This window comes from Podarcis muralis, chromosome 4 (genome assembly GCF_964188315.1).
Source record: "Podarcis muralis chromosome 4, rPodMur119.hap1.1, whole genome shotgun sequence".
Classification (NCBI taxonomy): Eukaryota; Metazoa; Chordata; class Lepidosauria; order Squamata; family Lacertidae; genus Podarcis; species Podarcis muralis.
In genome coordinates this window covers 84,404,128-84,423,633 of record NC_135658.1, presented here as the reverse complement: position 1 = coordinate 84,423,633, position 19,506 = coordinate 84,404,128, and the positions used below count along the sequence as shown (strand labels likewise).

Sequence of the window (19,506 nt, the reverse complement as noted above, 5' to 3'; positions counted from 1 at the left end):
CCCAACCCTCCCTGTCAGTTGGCAACCCTTGTTTTTCACAGTCCTGAGACCCTTCCTTTGATGGGCTAATGGCTTTGCTCTTAAGTAGCCCAGCTAGGCTGGTTTGCCAGGGATTCCTTGTCCAGCACAGTTCTACACTTTCCCTTCCTATCCCCAGATATTAGCTAGATTCTGAGATTCCTTAATTTATTGGGGTCTCTCCTGCCCAAACGAAACTTATAACAATATTGTACGTTGCTGTAATTCACTTCAGGATTATTATTATTATTATTTTATGTGGGAAGCAATTTTCAAATTGAATGAGTTGAATCGAATTGAGAGAAGACAAAAGGTAACATGTTTAGAGAAGTAGAGCCACTTTCAGAATAGCCCCTCTAAATGAAGTCTAAAAGTCTCTTTTCCTCTCCAGGATTGACCTGGCGGGGGAAGCAGTCCTGAAAGTTTGAAAGAAAACCTAGCTTTTCCTAGAAAGAAAACCTATACATGGTGGTGATTAGTTGACTCTGTCAACAGGAAAAAAATTGCACTTTTTAATATATAAAAAAATGTTTTCTTAATAAGGAGATATGTACATAGATGAACAAATGAACAGTCAGGCAGTTCATGATGCTTTTAAAAGGCAGACATTATATAGGGAAGGTAAAAGAGGGGTGCATGAGCCAATGTTGTGCACTTCTGCTATTTAGCAGTAGACTTGTGAGGAAACAAGACATATCCCACAGCAGCTGCAGAGCAGGAGGTAGGAAGTCTGGATCCAAGGAAGTCCTTGGAGTCTGGATATGCTGCCCTTCCCACCTGCTACCCGAGGCGACTGCCTTACCCGGCCTTATGGGTGAGACAGCCCTGGAGCTAGGGAAAACACACATTGACAACATCGCACAAAGGGATGAGGAGGCATTGTGAACTTGAACAGAGATTATTTAACAGCAGCGTTCAAACTGAAGTATTTGCAACGTACTGGTTGTTTGGCAAGAACTCAGAAGTGTTGCCCTGAGTTTCTTCCTTTGGATTTGAATTAGCAGGGCCTTTACTGTGGCGGCACCTACTAATTGGAACATTCTTCATCCAATAATACTATTTTTTGTACATGCTGACTCCTTTTCTGATTACAGGGGGTTTTGTTGGTCAAGCGCACTGCTAATCTCTGAATGTGTGAAATTATTAGAGTGTGGAAATGTGGTGTGTGTTTATTTTTTTCGTACATACTTTGGTATTTCTAATGTTAAGCAGTTTGTAGGTCTTTTTAAATGTATAAGAATATGCATCCTTGTTTGGGGGCACCTGTTCTCATATGTGACCAAAATTGGATCTGTGCCCTTGCCTTTCCTTGCTGGTGTCTGTTCATTCGACAATGTTTATTACTACTAAACTATTCCGTGGCAAAGGTGCAGTTGTGGACAGAACATAGACATGGTTGTGGTCCTCGTTCTGGGGCCTTGCAGTGATATGCAAAGCTTGAAAAGAGACACAAGTGCTTGATAAAGCAATACTGAGGGTGAGGGAGAGAAGGCTTAGGGTTGTAGCTGTATTTCAGCATCTTGGGAGAATACAAGAGTTAATTACAAGACCAATAAGAGGAGAACTTTTCTCTTGTGTAGATTGATGTCACACTTAAAAGTTTGCATTACAGATGTTGGTCCAAGTACGAACTGAGCATTATTTTAGGAGGCCTTGATCCTGGTTCATCAGTGGTGGGCCTGATCCTGGAAATACAGGCGTCCCTCCACTTACACAGGAGTTACATTCTGGGGCCCCCACATGCATAAGTGAAATTGTGAAAATTGGAGAGCACCCTCCAAACACTCTTTAAATGCCCTGTTACGCTCTCTTCAATCCAAACCAAAAATACTATATCCTAAATATCCACAACCAGAATTGAAGCTTTTGGGCTAGCAGAAGGCTGAACGATGTACAGGAACATGGCTGCAGCTACAACACTACCCTGCACATTGGCTGTTAGGCAGGGAGGCTGAGCAGCATAAATAAAGCCCCACTGCGACTCGAGTCTCTTTGGGGCTTCCTCCACCCTCGCTGATGTCCTCTCCGGTCTCCGGGGAGGCTGTCCTCACAAGTTACAAGGACTTTCCAGGTCTGTCCTACCATTTCCGGGTTTGAATTGAATTCTTTGTTTATTCTCAGCACCACGCATGTACACGGTCATGTACAAGTCGACTGCACGTTAAGGGGGGGCGCCTGTACATGACAAAAATGTCTCTGAACCTCAGGGGCGGAGCTTACTGAAGGGTTCCATCTCATGCTTCCATCCTGGTTTACCACTTTTGTGTCCCTGGGGACCAGAGGAGATGAGGGGTGAGTAGCACATGGGAATGTGGCAAGGAGTCACATGCCTGAGTTCCTGGAATTAACTGGGTCTCTGGGTGGTGTGTTCTTTAGAGAGGCTGTCCTGGAGTCACCACTAGAGGGAGCCAGCTCCTGCTTGTCCCCTCCATGTCCTGGGAGCCTGTGTAGGAGATACCCTTCCCATCAAGTCCCCATCAAGTCCATGCTCTTGGGAGCTGGCAGTGCCCCGACACTGTGGCCCTGGCCTTCCTGCTTGCAGGTCAAACAAGAGTAGCCTGCAGTGGAGGTGGATGGAGGCTCAGGCTGTCAAAGGCACTGAGGAACTCATTAAAGTAGCACATCTTGTGGGGCAATTATAAAGGCAACGAAGAATCTGATAAATGAGAACTTAAGCTTTTTGAAGTATTGTTGAAGGTACTCTAGGATTCTTGATTCTGACAACAGTCCGTTTTCCACACAAAATTGGTCAAACACGGGAAAAGCAGGGGCTACAGACGGAGGAAAGTATGAAGACACAATACTGTGTTTTGAAAAAGGGATATCACTGTAAGAGATACCAAAGCGCTAATGTAACAGAGCATTTGTAAAACTGAGAATAAGCTTGCATGCTATCAGAGAGAAAACTACCAGTTCCAACTTCCAAAATTAATTTCTGGAATGACATGTTGCAAAAAAAAAGCAGAACTGCCATTGAAAGCAACAGCCACATTTCCTTCAGTAATGTGTAGTTCAGCATAATTTACGTCATTACACTTGTGTTCCGCCTCCCTTTGTCAGTGGCATATGCTTAGAGGAGGGGGGGCTCTCTTTTATTCCATTCTTACTCGGTATGGTTTTTTACTGTGTGTCTTACTATTTTAAAAGGGGGAAAGAAGAAGTTAACGCAAGCAAAACCGTGAAAAGAATTAATATGGGTAATGTAACTAACTGAAGTATGAGAGAAATGAGAGAGGAGGTTTTTAATAAAACCATATGGAAGATTGATTTAGTCTAGTGATGATTTTGGAACCTATTAACCTGCCACTGAACAAAATTCAGGACTCAAAAGTTGTAAGAGTTTTCACTAGAAAAAGCAACCAAACGGAAGAATTTTCAGAGGCGTAGCCATGGTAGTGTGAATGGTACAGCAAAAACAATAGTCTTGTGGCACCTTGAAGCAGTAGCAAATGTATTATAGCATAAGGTTCTGTGGACTACAGTCCAATTCATCTACTGCATGAAGTATTTTCCCGATTTACATGGGGAACACATGTGGGGGGGAATGGCAGAGGAAGCCATTCAGGTGCCTAGGGTGGCGTGCCTAGGGGTGAGGCGAGCTGCCCATAGGGGCAGGGTGAGGGCGGGGTGAGCCGCCCCTAGGGGCTGGGCACACTACAGGGCCTCCGGAGCCTGCCTGCCTCCTCCCACTCAGCCACCCTACAGCTGGGGGGGAGGAAGCGGGTGGACCGTTTGGACAGCGCAGAGCCTGCGCGCACCCAAGCCACCTCGTCACTCCCAGGAGAGACGCATGGCTCGGGCATGCTGCAAGCCCCGCAGTGAGTGCTGCCCAGCATCCTGTCACCCCCCTCAGTGGTGACACCTGGGGCGGCCTGCACCCACCACACACTTCTTCCTCCACCCTAACAGTGATGTTAGAAGGAAAGGGAATGCAGAAAAGTACAGACAAGTATGTTATTAACAATACCATTCACAAAAGAGCAAGTTGTTTATAACACAGACATCTTGTCATTGGTAAGCTGATTAACACCTGTAGTGTGATTTAAAAAAAAATTAAAATCCTTTGTCCCAATTCAACCCACAAGTGATAATATTGAATCCCTTAACGAATTGTACAGTGGTACCTCAGGTTAAGAACTTGATTCGTTCTGGAGATCTGTTCTTAACCTGAAACTGTTCTTAACCTGAGGCACCACTTTAGCTAATGGGGCCTCCCGCTGACGCCGCAACACCGCCTCACGATTTTTGTTCTCATCCTGAAGCAAAGTTCTTAACCCGAGGTACTATTTCTGGGTTAGCGGCGTCTATAACCTGAAGCGTCTGTAGCCTGAAGTGTCTGTAACCTGAGGTACCACTGTAATTCAACTGTTTGCAGGAATAGTAAGGTGAGTGTGTGTGTGTGTGTGTGTGTGTGTGTGTGTGTGTACACACACACCACTGGGGCAAGGTCTCCAGTTTGGAATAACAGGGAGGATAGGAAATAACCATCACAAACTCTGTTTCGCTACATTTTTCCAGAAGAAATTTATGGAAAATTGTTCCTCATTGATTCTCCCCTCCATTTAGCATCTTTTGACAGTAATAGCGATTATCTGTCCTGGTTGAATCCTCAGCTGAAAACCTGAAACAAAATGACCCGGCCTAGCCTGTTTCAACACTGGCATTTCTAGGGAAGGGGAACAGCTTGTAAAAGAAGTTCCAAGTTCTCTCTCTTTGGCACAAACTAATCCTGCCAGAGTAATGACCCTCCTTAGGAAAGATGTAGGCTGACTTTGACAAAGGAAAACTGAAGCCTAGGGTATGGTGGCACCCGGTACAGACAAGAGACAAAAGCATCAGCAATGTCAGGCTGCATAAACAAACCACTACAGGGGACTAACATTAAATCATAATTGCATGTTTTATCATGTCAGTACTGTCACAAAACAGCTAACTCTGGCTGCGACTACAGTAATTAATTTTCTACTGCCATGTGAAATATATGGAGTTACCCTTAACTATCAGGCAGAAGCTACAATCTGCTTGCCACAGTACTAGATCAGATTTTTAACATTACATGAATTGAAAGGTACTGTAATTAACCAGTCTTGGGGTGGTGCTTTGTACAGCAATTGGTGCTTAAGTACCCCAACAAAATTAGATTTTAAATCCACGTTGCTTTATTATTTTTAGCACTTTTAATTTGTCCAGGGCTTTATGGTGCTTATTGCGTTCAGCCTTGCAAAAGCCACATGGTGCAGACCAACATTGTTCTTCGTTCATTTGCACATGCGTGTCTTCTCTCATTTTCGCTACACAGCAATAGAAGAATAGAAGGGTCTTTTGGATTTCCCCCTGCAACTTGATTTTATATAGTAAAAAAACCAGACTCTAGTTGAGAAGGAAAAGCACCTGTGAAAAGACAACTCAAATACATAAAGGTGTATTTATAAAGGCACTTTTTTGTTGTAGCATCTGTGACGCGGGGCAAATCATAAGTATTGGTGTGATATATCCAAGAGATGAAAACGAGACTATACTCCTTTTGTTCCAAGTCCAGAAAAACAGTTCTCAATAAAGACATCTTTATCAAGTCATTTCTTTATGACGGTTATGGTTTGTCTTTCCCTTTACAGTTCTACATCCGTCTTCTCATACTACGTTGATGTTTTATTTTTATTTTTACAAAATGCTAATTCAGACATTTGCAATAATGCATTTGTGCATTGCCGGCATTTGTTTAGGGTTGTTTATCCTTTATAGTTTTATAAATGAGTCTAAGGGGCTCTGTCTTAGTTGTCACTTACTTCCCACCAATCTTGCATTCTGTCTTATCCTATCCGACAGTAGAATTGAGACTACTCTAATCCCTAGAAGTTTGGAACTAATGAACTAACTGCTGAGCTGCTGCCACGGAGCTTGGTCCCAAGCTATACTGTACTTCACACTCGATTTATTCTCCAGATGGCGAGTCTCTGCTGCCCCGCTGCGAGGGACCACCTCTTCCACTGGAGTGTAAAAGTGGACGGATGTTGTTTTCTTTGCAGATTTGATAATTCAGAGCTGGTAACTTGTGAAGATGATTAGTTATTAACTTTAATGGATGCCAGTTGAACCAACTGCACGCATATTCTCTTTTTTAATTTCAGTGTCTGTTCGTTGTAGCGATGCTTGATTTATCAGCAGTGCCGATGTGGCCAAAATCACAGCGTTCCCCCACCCCCCCACCCCCATTTAGTAACAGACCTCACAGGGCACCCAAGCTTCTCATCAATTCAGAGTTAGGTATTAAAATGAGGGAATTAATATGATTATTGGTATAAATTTGCATTTTAAGGATCCCCTCAAACAGATTATAAGTAAACATTGTGTTGATGAATGTGCATACTTCACATTTTCTTTGCCATCAATCTCCACTTTATAGAATATGGAACCAGGGTGATGATTTTTGTAGGCTCATGCCAATTAATTAAACTTGCAGTCATCTGACCTGCTGGATGAAGCACTTTGGTTATGTAGCTGTTTGGAGAATTTACAGTTCTTCTAACTATAAAATATATTTTATCTGTCCTGGTAAGGGTTCTTAATTGACTATAGAATGGGAGGCAGGCAACATTTTTCAGAGTAAGCTCTGAGTATAAAGCTCTGGTTTCATTGATTCTGGTTTAAACCTGAAACTTGTGTGTGGATAAGATAATGCTAATAGTGTCTTATTGCAGTAAGAGCTCTCTGCCTGTACAACATGCTTTTCTCTATTTGACCAGATTTGTGTGCAAGCAAGCCACTGGCAAAATCAGAATCTCCTGGGTAACTTTAGCAAAAGCCGAAGCTCTCATTTAGCAGTTCCTTCATTGCCTTTGTAGTAATGGTCCTACAAGATGCACTATTATAATTTCCTGTTACTTCTTCAGTGTTTTAAAGGGGAAAGATCATTGTGCTTTTGTGTACATGGATTCATTTAAGTTTAGGCAAATTTTAAATTGCTCCATTGCGTAGCACTTAGTCTTAAGTTTAATAGAATGGTCTTAAATAGTGCAGTAAGGCCTCTTTGCTGAAGCTAAGCAGATGTGGGTCAGGACTGTTCAGTGCCCGGATGGAAGACCATAAACTCCATGTTGACGGTGATGGGTTTCATCAGGGAATAAGAAAGGGATAGAAATGGAATACTGTAAATAAAATAAGTGGAAAATAAATAACAAGTTGACACAAAAGCTTGCCAACTGTAAAAATTAGAGGAAAATGGTGTTTTTTTATCGTTTACATCTGTGTCTCACCCTTTGTGCAAAGAACTCGGGTTATTTTCTTGCTGCATTGAGAAGCTTGTTCTTCCAGTTGCATGCTTGTGAGCAAACTCAAAAAGCCTTTGTGTTAAGAACTTCTCTCGGTTTTCTAGCAGTTCATTCCTGGCGTCCTAATCCTAAACACTGGGAAATAAGCCCCACTGACTTTGCTTTGTAAATGTGCTCAGAATCAAGGCCTACATATTTAGGAGCCAACCCAATGCAAAACACTGCAGCTGCTCAAATCATCATCAGAGTTACAATGCATACTGCAAAGCAGCTGTCCCCAGCATTGGATTGGGTGAGGAGGAGCTGGGAAGTGGTGGGAGAAGAAGCAACACATGTATAAGGCAGCTACAAGTGTCTTCTAAGCCAGAGTATCAATAGGCCTTAGATCAGTGGTTCTCAAAGAGCGTGGCGAGATACTGGTGTAGCAGCAAAAGATGGCAAATGCAGAATCTGCAAGCATCCCTATTTCCCAGGGACGGTCCCAGATTTACAGAAGCAGCCCCAGTTTCTTATTTGATCCCAGAATGTTCCGCTTTTCCTCAGGGTGTCCTATTTTCATTGGAGAAATGTCGGAGGGTATGGAGTTATGTGACCCCCAAGCCAAGGAGATAAGTAACTATACAACCTTTATACCTTTGAAGGCAGCCCTGCATAGGGAAGTTTTCTAATGTTTCTTCTCCTTCTTTTTTACGTTTTTATATATGTTGGAAGCCGCCCACAGTGGCTGCAGCAACCCAGTCACATGGGTGTGATAATAATAATAATAATAATAATAATAATAATAATAATAATAATACTGACATCCCTATTTTCACCGGAGACATATTGGAGGGTATGCAAGTGTGGAAGAAAGATTGAAGGACAAGCAAAGCAGCATTTAAACATTTCAGTGTAGTAGAGTAATAGTCTAGTCTAGTCTTTTTTTATTTTTAAGAAATTATATAAACTAGAAACAGTATCCATGCCTCTCTTCAAAAGCATTGGCTATTCTTCTACAGTTCTTCACGACATACTGTCTCAGATTAGACCTAATATAAATGAGATTACCCGACAAATGCAAGCTCACACCTCTTATTCAGCTTGTATGCATACCAAAGGTACCGTATTTTTCGCTCTATAAGACGCACCAGACCACAAGACGCACCTAGTTTTTGGAGGAGGAAAACAAGAAAAAAAATATTCTGAATCTCAGAAGCCAGAACAGCAAGAGGGATCACTGCACAGTGAAAGCAACAATCCCTCTTGCTGTTCTGGCTTCTGGGATAGCTGCGCAGGCTGCATTCGCTCCATAAGACGCACACACATTTCCCCTTACTTTTTAGGAGGGAAAAAGTGAGTCTTATACAGCAAAAAATACGGTACATATGTAAGAGGCTCACTTATAATTATATTTTGGGAAGGATTAATGTTATTATGTAGCTGCATGGTTTTATACTTTCTTGATATCCCATGATCATATATTATAAAGTAGTTGTGTTCTATGTTATTTCTCAAGCACTGCTAGGAGTTGTTTATTTCTGTTTTTCAGTGTATCCTTTTAAACTTATTTATTGATACTTATTCACAGCTATACAAACCCATTACAAAAATATATTTTATATAATATACAGTGGAACCTCCGGTTGCAGATGGGATCCATTCCAGAGCTCCAGTCGGATCCCAAGGTTTTCACAACCAGAGGTGCCTGTTCGGCACAGTAGAGCGCTTCTGCACATGCGCACACGGTGAAACCCAGAAAAATACTTCCGGGTTTGCCGCATGCGTATCCCAAAGGATACGTAACCAGAGGTGCGCGTAAGTTGAGGTACCACTGTACTATAAAAGAGCTACTTAGCCTAAAAAAGAACAAAGTCAAAAAGAAGATACAGCAAGAAAAGGAGAGGGAAAAAGGAGAAAGTGAAGAAAATTTGAAAAGAATAAAAAAAAGTAAAAGGACTTCCAGCTCTCTGTTCTGCAGTGGCACGTAATATTCACCCCTTAAAATCCAACCATTCTATGTTCAGTCTTCAAATCCTAATATTGCCTAATATTGCCTGTTCATCCATGATAAATTTCCAATCCTTGACAAATGTCAGTAATGATTTTTCTCTAATTAAACATGTTAACTTTGCCATCTCAGCCAGATCCAATAATTTTATCAGCCATTCTTCTATAGCAGGTAGGGCTATATCTTTCCATTTTTGTGCATGTAGCGGTGTCAGCACTGTAGTCATGTACTGGAGTAATCTTCCATAGTCCTTTTCTAACTGTATGTCCATTAACCCTGCCTTCAGTTGATACAGTGGTACCTTGGTGGTTGAATGCCTTAGTTGTCAGACAAATCGGCTCCCAAATGTCGCAAACCCAAAATGAGTGTTCCGGTTTGTGAACTTTTTTTAGAAGCCGAATGTCTGACACTGCTTCCGCAGCTTCTGATTGGCTGCAGGAAGCTCCTGCAGCCAATCGGAAGCCACACTTCGGTTTTTGAACTGTTTCGGGAGTCAAATGGAGTCCTGGAACGGATTAAATTCAAGAACCTAGGTACGACTGTATTAACCTTTAAAATCTGCTGTATCAATTAGGTATTTGTATCCAATATTTTTTAGCCTTTTTTACATGTCGACCGGGCGTGAAAAAGTCCCTTCATGTTCTTGGCATTTCCAGCAAACATTTCCAGCAAATTCCTGAATAGTTTCTCAGGACGTAAAGACCGATACATCACTTTACAAAAATTATCTTTAAGATTGTAACACAATTTAAATTTTAGCCCCTTACTCCACATATGTTCCCACTCTTATATCTGTATTGTATAACACACACAAGAAATTGCCCATTTAATCATGCATTGTTTAACCTTTGCTTCTTCCATTTCAATTTTCCCACAAGATTTATACACTTTTGCAAAATGTATGAAAAATTGGTGTGGCTGGCGCAAATTTTTATTCTGAAAGTGTGGCCCAGAGAAAAAAGCTTGAGAATCCCTGCCTTAGAGTATATTCTGCATTTCCCCCTAACTGGAAAAAATAAACTGTAGCTATACAATACTGGTATTGGAATATTTTCCTCTGGTGTCTTTGAGGGGGTTGGGAAAGATGCAGTCCTCACTATTAGTATTCTATGAAGGATGCTTCAGTTATACTCCCTACAGTGACAGATGCTGAAGACTACTCTACTCTAAGCAATGTGCTGACAATGAAGCAGTTGATGAGCACATTTTCTTATCCAGATTAGTGAACGTGGTGCCCTCCAGACTGTAACTCCCATCATCCCTGACCATCGGGTTTGATGGGAATTGAAGTGCAACAACATCTAGAAGGCATCAGGTTGGCTACTCCTGTTCTCTTTTTAGCTGAGAGTTTCAAATATCTTTATATTAAAGGGTGCATCCATAGTGAGTGTTTAGTATGGAATTTATTATTACTACAGTGGTACCTCGGGTTACAGACACTTCAGGTTACAGACTCCGCTAACCCAGAAATAGTACCTCGGGTTAAGAACAGAAATCGTGCTGCGGCAGCAGCGGGAGGCCCCATTAGCTAAAGTGGTACCTCAGGTTAAGAACAGAACTCCAGAATGAATTAAGTTATTAACCTGAGGCACCACTGTACAATGATTCAGAAAATATACACAATAAAAAAGTAGCATAAACTTTGTCAGCAGAATTGTGTCATCAATAAATGCAGAACCATCATTCTTTCGTTAACTCTCTTTTTATACGAGGCAACTGTGTGTGTCTTGCGTTTTCCACGTGGTTCTTCCAACTTTTTTCAGAATGTCGAAACTCTCATCTTTTTTAAGAATGGAAGAGCAGCACAATGTCTGCAGATATAGATGCCTCTTGCACTGATCTGCCATCTTTTTTTAAAGAGCAATTTGATGCAGGTAGGTGACCTGCCAAGAAAATGACCCTATTAAAACACAGCACCCTGTTCCAATGGGTTTCTCATTATGAACTTGTTCATTATTTTTTAATCAATTGTTTAAATAGCACTAAAATGGTTTTCTGCCGAGAGAGAGAGAGAGAGAGGTATAGCTATTACACCATAAATCTATAGGGGGAAATTCAGTGTGGCAATTGTTCCATCAACATAAGTTTTTCAGCTTGCCATTCAAACAATTCTCCTATTAGTCATATTCTCCCCCTGCATGCTGTTTTAGGGGCGGGTTCCACAACCCCTCCAAACCATTTTTGGGAGTTATACAGGGAAAGGTGAAGAAAAACCCTGTTACGCTGGCTTCCAGCTAGTGGGATTTCTGCACATTGTATTTTAGATACCCTGCTGCTGATTTTCTTCTCCTATATTTTTTGATGATGATGCTATTATGAGAATGTATTTTATTATGCATTTCTCATTATTGTAATTGTACTTATATAACTGTTTTGATTTTGATACTGTATAGATATTCTGTTACATATTGACATTTGTGTTCCGTTTTGTAATCCACTCTGCGGCCTTTTGACAATTGGCAGCATATACATTTAATCAATAATAATAATAGTTGAATCCTACCCATGGTGTTATATTTTTTAAATGATTTTTACAAAACCAAAAAAAAGTTCACTAACGTTAACTATATTGCTAAGATGGCAGAACGCCTTCTCAGTAGTGGCGCCCGCCCTGTGGAATGCCCTCCCATCTGATGTCAAGGAAATAAATAACTACCTGACTTTCAGAAAGCATATGAAGGCAGCCCTGTTTATGAAAGTTTTTAATGTTTGATATTTTATCGTGTTTTTAATATTCTATTGGGAGCTGCCCAGAGTGGCTGGGGAAACCCAGCCAGAAGGGCAGGGTATTATTATTATTATTATTATTATTATTATTATTATTCCCAGCCAGATGGGCGGCATAGAAATTACTATTATTATTATTATTATTAAATATTTTTTTTAAAAAAAGAAATTACTATTAGGCACTGTAACACCATAATACAAAAAAATAGTATTGTCATGTTACAGTGCTATAGAGTGGTGCCTCGCAAGACGAAATTAATCCGTTCCGTGAGTCTCTTCGTCTTGCGGTTTTTTCATCTTGCGAAGCACAGCTATTAGCGGATATTAGCGGCTATTAGCGGCTTAGCGGCAATTAACGGCTTAGCGGCAATTAACGGCTTAGCGGCTTTAAGAAAAAGGAAACAAACTCGCAAGAACTCGCAAGACGTTTCGTCTTGCGAAGCAAGCCCATAGGGAAATTCGTCTTGCGGAAGGACTCAAAAAACGGAAAACCTTTTCGTCTTGCGAGGCATTCGTCTTGCGGGGCACCACTGTACCTCTTTTTCACTTAAATAGAAAGAAACAGCAGAGATCATTTAAAATTTTTTAGCAGGACCATGAAAAGATGTTCAACACATTGGTAAATCAGGCAAAGAGCTTCAAATCACCCTCGTCCACAGCAGCTAAACCTCAACACTTGTATGGACAAAACACCTTAGAATGTACACATTGGGCAGGGAGGATTCAAAACTCCTGATGGTGTGGAAAGTCAGTTCCAGTTCAGGTTTACAACGGAAGACCAATGACCAAGTAGTGTTTGGAGCCATGACACATGGAAGGATCTGGCCTCAAGCCTCCCCATATGGATTTTCTCAAGTTCATTTCATGTGAGTCGCTCCATACAGAGTGATCTATAGGGGGAGATAACAAAAAGGAATGTAGGCTGAACATACCCGGAACTTTTGGAATCCTCAAACTTGTGAAGCTGTGTAATCTTATGGTTAGAGCTTAAAAACATTTTGTAAATCACATAAAGTTGCATCTGGTAAAGTGATAGTGGGACTTGTTGCTAAGGAATAAGAATTTTCTTTAAATGGACAGAGCTAAAATATAATGTTTCTATGAAAATCTATTATCCACCCAACAGATGGCAAGAGCGTATAATCTCTCACAGTAACACATTTTTCTTCTGAAATATGGAGTAGGAGAGTAACTTGATTGCTGGCTGGTTATTTTGAGGTATGTAGCAGAGGGTGTACATGTTTGGTTTATGAAAATTACTCACAACACCAGACTGAGGCTGTAGTTCTTACTAAGGCAGTAAACCTGGGTCTGAGCTGTATTCTTCTGACTGCTGGTGGGGGCCCAAAATAATTGATCATCGAATGTTTCCCAATATAAAACTATTCTTTCTGCGTAGCAGATTGGTAGGACTGCAGCGTTTAGTTGTTAAATTGTTTCCATTAATCTTTGATTAAACTTTGAATTGTCCTCAATTAATTGGGCAACATGTTTTTCAATTAAAATTTAAAATATTTTAAATAGATTGGATCCAAAGTGGAAAGATGACTAGGTCCAGCTCTACCATTAGACAGAGTGAGGCGAATGCCTCAGGCGGCAGCCCTCTAATTGTTCCTTTTAAGCCCTCTTGCCGCTCTCCTCAGTTTGAGAACAGAGTTGCGCATGCCTCATGGCCTAGCCTACTCCCCCTTTTCTTTTGACTGAAGCAGCAAAATGTCTTGCTTTCCCCCTGCACATCTCCAAAAAAAAGCCTTTCCAGATGGCCAGGACACTCCTCAAGGGTGTGGGCTATGTCCCAGGGGACTGCAGTAGCAGAAACGAATTGTCCCAGACTTGGCAGAGGCACCACTAGCAAGACTGTAAAAATCCACCTGTAAAAATATCATTTGGGGGCTCAGCGCCACTTGTGATCAAACCACATTGGCTTCTTGTTTCGTTTTGCTTTTTTAGCAAAGTAAAATAGGACATGTTTTATCCTTTGGAGAATACTTTGTCTCAGGAGGAGGATATGTGGCTAATCTTATGCCAAATAAGATGTCACGTAATGTTCGGTGCAAACGAGAAGCAATCTCACAATAAGATTTTTTGGGGGGAGGGTTATTTGAGTGTTAAATCACAATGTGCTGCTTTTTCCTATTGGAAGACTGCTGGGTTTTTTAAAGCAAAGGAAGCCATCTCCCAGCCATAGTATGCCTAATTCTACGTACAAGCACTACCATTCTCTATCCATCTGATAGGCACCTATTAAAGCCAGTGTTTGGGGATATAGGGGTGGTAGCTCCAAGCTGATGATTGTTTTGAGTGTCATTAACTTTCTCCCTCTGTCACACTAACCGGGTGAGGGGCCATTGGTTTCTTCTGTCTAAACTTATCCTAATTATTAGTCTCGTAAATCAGTGCACCATACAGCTGTCTTAAACTGGTCTTGGAGACCTTATCCTGATCGGTCCTGACAACTGTAAGCTACTGTTTCCTCACACTGTTTAACTCGGACCACATTTTGCAGCCTCTTCTGCCTCCACTTCCAAGGTCGGATTGGTATCCGTCTGGTTTAAATCTAATGTTTTGTGTTGTCTCGCTGACTGGCCATGCTCTGGATACTAACTTTGATGATTTCCCTCCCTCCTCCCTTTCGTTTGCCTGTTTCCTTGATAAGTATTTTGGGGGGCAAATGGCTGCATATTGTTAACACCATTATCCATTCTCTCCCCCCCCCCACCTTTCTTTAAAACATTCATCAGTCAGAAGCTTTAAAGTTTTATTAGTACTATAAAAAACTCTTCACAAATGAAATTGCTTTTGATAAGTGTTCATTTTGACAATGAGAATTTGCTAAGGGCTGTTGCCAAGTTGAAGGAATTTGTGTTTTGAAACTGAAATTGGCAGGAAGTCGAGAGTCCAGGCACTTTCTTGCTTTCAGTCTGTCTGAATTTCTGTCTCTGGCCCAATAAAAATGTTTTATTTCAGCAACTGCTCAATTATTCAGAAGGAAAACATTGTTCAGATGCGCTTACTTTTTCTTCCACGTTTTCTTGTGTGTGTGTCAGTTTGAGCATATATGTTTGGATTTGTTTATTTCAAATTGCTTCTGTAAAAGCAGAATGCATGTGTGCCCTTTGTGGGAGATTTTTTACTCCTGCAATTATCCTGCTCTTCCTTCAACGTTTCTGTTATAAGTTAATGGAAAGAAGGAGAGAAGTCCATGTATGGGCAGGTTAGGAGAGTGTATACCACAAAATGCATAAATAAATACAAATAGTAATATTGCTACTATTTACAAGAACGTATACTGGAGGAAACATTCTCTTAATGTTGACATTTAAGTTTTCCCTTTTGGACGCAACTCAGACCACAACCCTGTGCATGCTTACCTGGAAGTAAGTCCTATTGAACTAAATAGGACCAATTCCGAGAAGAAATACAGGGAATTTTGTGCTGCTAGCAGAGTATATATTAGATTCTTTCCAGTCATATAATTGTATACATTTCCCCACAAAATTAGTAATGATGACTTAGAAATGGAATATTAAAGACATTGGGTCCATTAAAATCATAACACGCTGCATCAGTTTAATGGCTTTTCATTATTATTTAAAAGATGCTCAAGATTCAGAAAACTGCAATAAATGTACAGTAGAATGTGAAATTAAGGGTTCTTTTTTACTTTTTATCCCCTCTCAACTCTAGGCAGAAGCAAGAATGACTAGTGTGAAAGCACTTGAAGAATTTGAGTTTGGTCGGACTGAGAAGTGTGTTAGGATCAATTCGGTATCCAGTGGTCTTGCTGAAGAAGATATAAAGGTCATTTTGCAATCCAAGGTTCTCCCTACAAGCCTGATGCTTCCAAAAACTGAAAGTGTCGAAGAAATAAGATGGGTGAGTAAATTGGGATTCGTCACTATCTCAGCATTAGATTAAGATCTTTGCTACTTTGTTTAGAAAGAGGAGACTTTGGGACTTGTGGATTTAGCTCATGAGGCAAGTAAGAAATATCTCTAGCCACTAGTTGAATTCATCCTTACCATCATCTGCTTATTAGTAAACATTAATTAATCAATCACTCAATCACTCAATCAATCAATCAATCACTCCTAGAAGCAATCAATGAATCAATCCTAGAAGCCTCTTGCATATATTAAGCAAATTTGGCCCATATTTCAAAGAACAACCATTTCAGGATAAGAGGTGTAGATTGAAATTACATGCAGAACGTGTGTTTTAATTTTTAAGTAGAATTAACTGGCTTGCATACTGCTTTAATAAGCTGTGCTGCCATTAAGGCAAAGTAAAAATGTTTTAAAATCAGACCAGTTTTTTTCATTGTAGCAAAACCTCACTGACTGTCATGTAAACGTATAGCGTACATGCCCTGGAAGTTGGAAACCATAAGTAGATGGAGGAAACATTTTAGCAACATATGAAAAAATTATGGTGGAGACAAAAAGTAAAGGTCACTCCTTAGGGCAACCAGAAGAACAAACAGGAAGCTTTTAACTAGTGTTTTTAATTAGCACAGATATTATTTCCTGTCCAGTTCTCTATTTCTTCCTTTTTAATTGCTGACAGGTGTGTTTGCGTTTCATGGCTGACTTTTCAGCCTATAAAAACCTGAAATGTAAATGGTTGGCATGTCAAATTACTTAAGAAAACTTTGAAATGGCCCTAATTATGCTATAATTGTTCAAATTGTTAAGGAGGGGTAAGTTTTATTTAGTGATACCATTATTTCTGAAAAATACCACTAAAGTCGTAAGGCTTCTTTATCCTGTTTTCATAGTTTGGGGAACACTGAGGGAGAGATCCATAGAAGGTCTATAAAGAAAAACAAAACTAGATAAATCTGGTAGTTTGTATCCTAACTAGTTCCACATCTAACCCTAAACTTATCTTATTAGCCTTTAAGGTTCCATAAGGCTCTTGGCTGTTTTTGCATACCCAAGACATTATGGGTAACATTGAACTACCATTGACGGCTGTTAAATTCATTACATGTTGGGGGGGGGGGCAGGAAACACAACCTTTTCAGAGGCTGGGAAAACTGAAGTCCAGCTACGTAGAAACATCCAAAAAGAATAGTTCTGTTTTCAGTAACGCTGTCTCCAAAGTGGCACGTTCTTTTACTAAGGAAGATCCACAAGGCCTCTTTGTTGATTTTGTACAGCGGACGTAACACTTCTGGAGTTCGCTGGTTATGAATATTCCAGCGAAGGCCTTTGGTGTTACCCAATATGTTTTACCTTGATGTGAGAACTTCAGGCTTTCTTTCTAATTCATGCTAAGAGGAACATGCTCCTCCACGTTACCTCATCTCTGATTTTTTAAGATTTCCAACCGTTTCCCCTTCTGGAAATAAACCAGCGCCAACCTTTCGACACTTCCCCTACCTCTGTTAAAGTCTTCTGTCTAGGGAGACCGATCAAGTTCAGTGATATTTTTGGCTAGTGAAATGGAAAGCTACCTCTCTTTTTTTCTTTTTTCTTTTTTGCTGTTTATTTTTTCCCCTTCATTTTTATTTATGTGAAGCATAAAACCTGGAGGCTGATGCACAACTAAAAGATGGGCTTACTTGTTTTCTTTTGTGTGAGAATCTCCTGCTTCCCTTTTGTCCCTAGTGTGGGTACTTGTTTGACTGGCATGGCTTATTGGACTATAACAAGCGTAACTCTCGCTCCTTTGTCATGGGACAATTCTCCCACAAATCCTGAACAGTGGGCATTCTTCCCCACACACTATCGGGTGTGCACTGGAATTGAAAGCATTGCTAAGGCCGGCTACTTCATCCCCTCCCAGAGCTTTGTTTTTCCCCCCTCCCCCTTTTTTCCTCTACCCCCTCTCACTGAAATGAAATGAACACTTTACCAGGCCGGAAACATTTAATCGTCTCCTTTTGAAAAAAATTAATTGAAACTTCTCAACTAGTTGCCTTTTGTTATTTGGTGCTTAAAAAAAAAACAATTAAAAATTGGAGGAAATGGAGGACAAACATTGCTTGATTAAAAACTCTCCCTTGCAAGTTGCAAAATAAAATGCATTAAAAAGAAAGATTTAAATAAACAAACAAACAGATGGGTGTGTTTTTTTATTTTTCAATGGCTTAGCAGACAAAAGGGTTGCCAAAATTAACCATACCTGTTAAATTGTTTTGTTTTGTATTTTTAATTATCAAGGGCAGACAAAGGCAAATGTTGGCTTTGTTTTATTATTACCATGCTGTGATTTTGTGCACCTTTCCTTGGGAGTAAGCCCAGCTGAACACAATGGGGCTTACTGCCACGTAAACATGGGTAGGACCGGGCTGCAAGTGTCTTCCCCACCCCTCTTGCAATTCCTTTGCATTTCACGCCATACATTTGAATGGCAGGCTCTCTCTTAATTCCTTATATATATTCTGTTGCACACCAGCCTGTGGAAAGGTTTGACAGGCAACTGTGGCAGCAATGACGACACCACAGGCACACACACACACACACACACACACACACACACACAGTGAGGATTCACCCTCCAAAAAAAAACCCAGCATTGCAGCAAGGTATGATTTATTTTGGGCTTAATGTAAAGTTACTGCAAATTGGTTGGAAGCTTTTTAAAGATTTCGGTGATTAGATTTCCCTTTCTTTTGGGGAGGGGTGAAGTTGGAGGGGGAGCTAAAAGAGGAAATAACACCTCTAATCCAGCTTCTGGTAAATAGGCTGCCAGCTTTTAAAATGAGTTTCCTTTCTATTAGTCAGAATATTATGCTAAGCCTTAAGCATTAGTTTTTTATGTTGCCATAGCAGCCTTATTCCTGCAGGGTTGTGACCTGCGATGATTACAGTACAAAGCTTATAGGGTCTTGAAACCCCCTTTGAAGATGAAAAGTCTTTGATGGTTTATATTTATGCAAATCTCTTAGATATGATTTACCCAACTGAGACTGAATGGAGAGATGATTAAAATTCCCTTTTCCTTTGATATCCATTAATGGTTAAATATTCCTTAAATATAAAATTGATGCATTTCCCCCCCTGTCTTTATTGACTAAAATTTCTTTAGCATACCTGTGATATGTTTATCTCCCAACACATTACTAGATCTAGACAGACATAATAGATTTACAATATACAGAGGTAGCTTTTCCTCCCCCTCCCTTCTCTTTTGAAAGGGAGAGAGAGGGAGAGGAAAAAAAATCTGTACAAGAGCTTTTGTAATGTTTCCAGATGATAGATTTTGGAATTTGGGCTACCCCACCGGCAGCTCAGAGCTAGCTGTGAACTGGTCTCATGGAAAAAATTGGAGAGCTTTGGTCTTCAAAGAATTAAACTTCCTTTTTAAAGGCCCTTCCTAGGTAAGCTAAAAAAAAAAAAAAATTATGAAGAAAAGACCTCTGGGACAAAGGGTGGCGATGCCATAATGAATAATGTGAGTCCCACTTTGGAAGGCTGGGGAACATTCACAGCCGTTGTCAGTGTCAGACATGAAACAAAACAGAATGTCAGGTATATCAATTCTACTTTGTTTTTAAGA

The 19,506-nt window shown here is 40.5% G+C and overlaps 1 protein-coding gene across 5 annotated transcripts in view; it reads left to right on the top strand.

Annotated features, from left to right (window-relative positions):
• The window catches only part of CLYBL (citramalyl-CoA lyase), a 190,660-nt gene that overhangs the window by 145,056 nt on the left and 26,098 nt on the right, over window positions 1-19,506 (top strand). For all 5 annotated transcript variants that reach the window (XM_077927689.1, XM_028728228.2, XM_028728230.2 and 2 more), the window contains exon 3: window positions 15,688-15,876. In XM_077927689.1, the coding sequence (XP_077783815.1) occupies window positions 15,688-15,876 (189 nt within the window). The remainder of the gene's footprint in view (window positions 1-15,687; window positions 15,877-19,506) is intronic.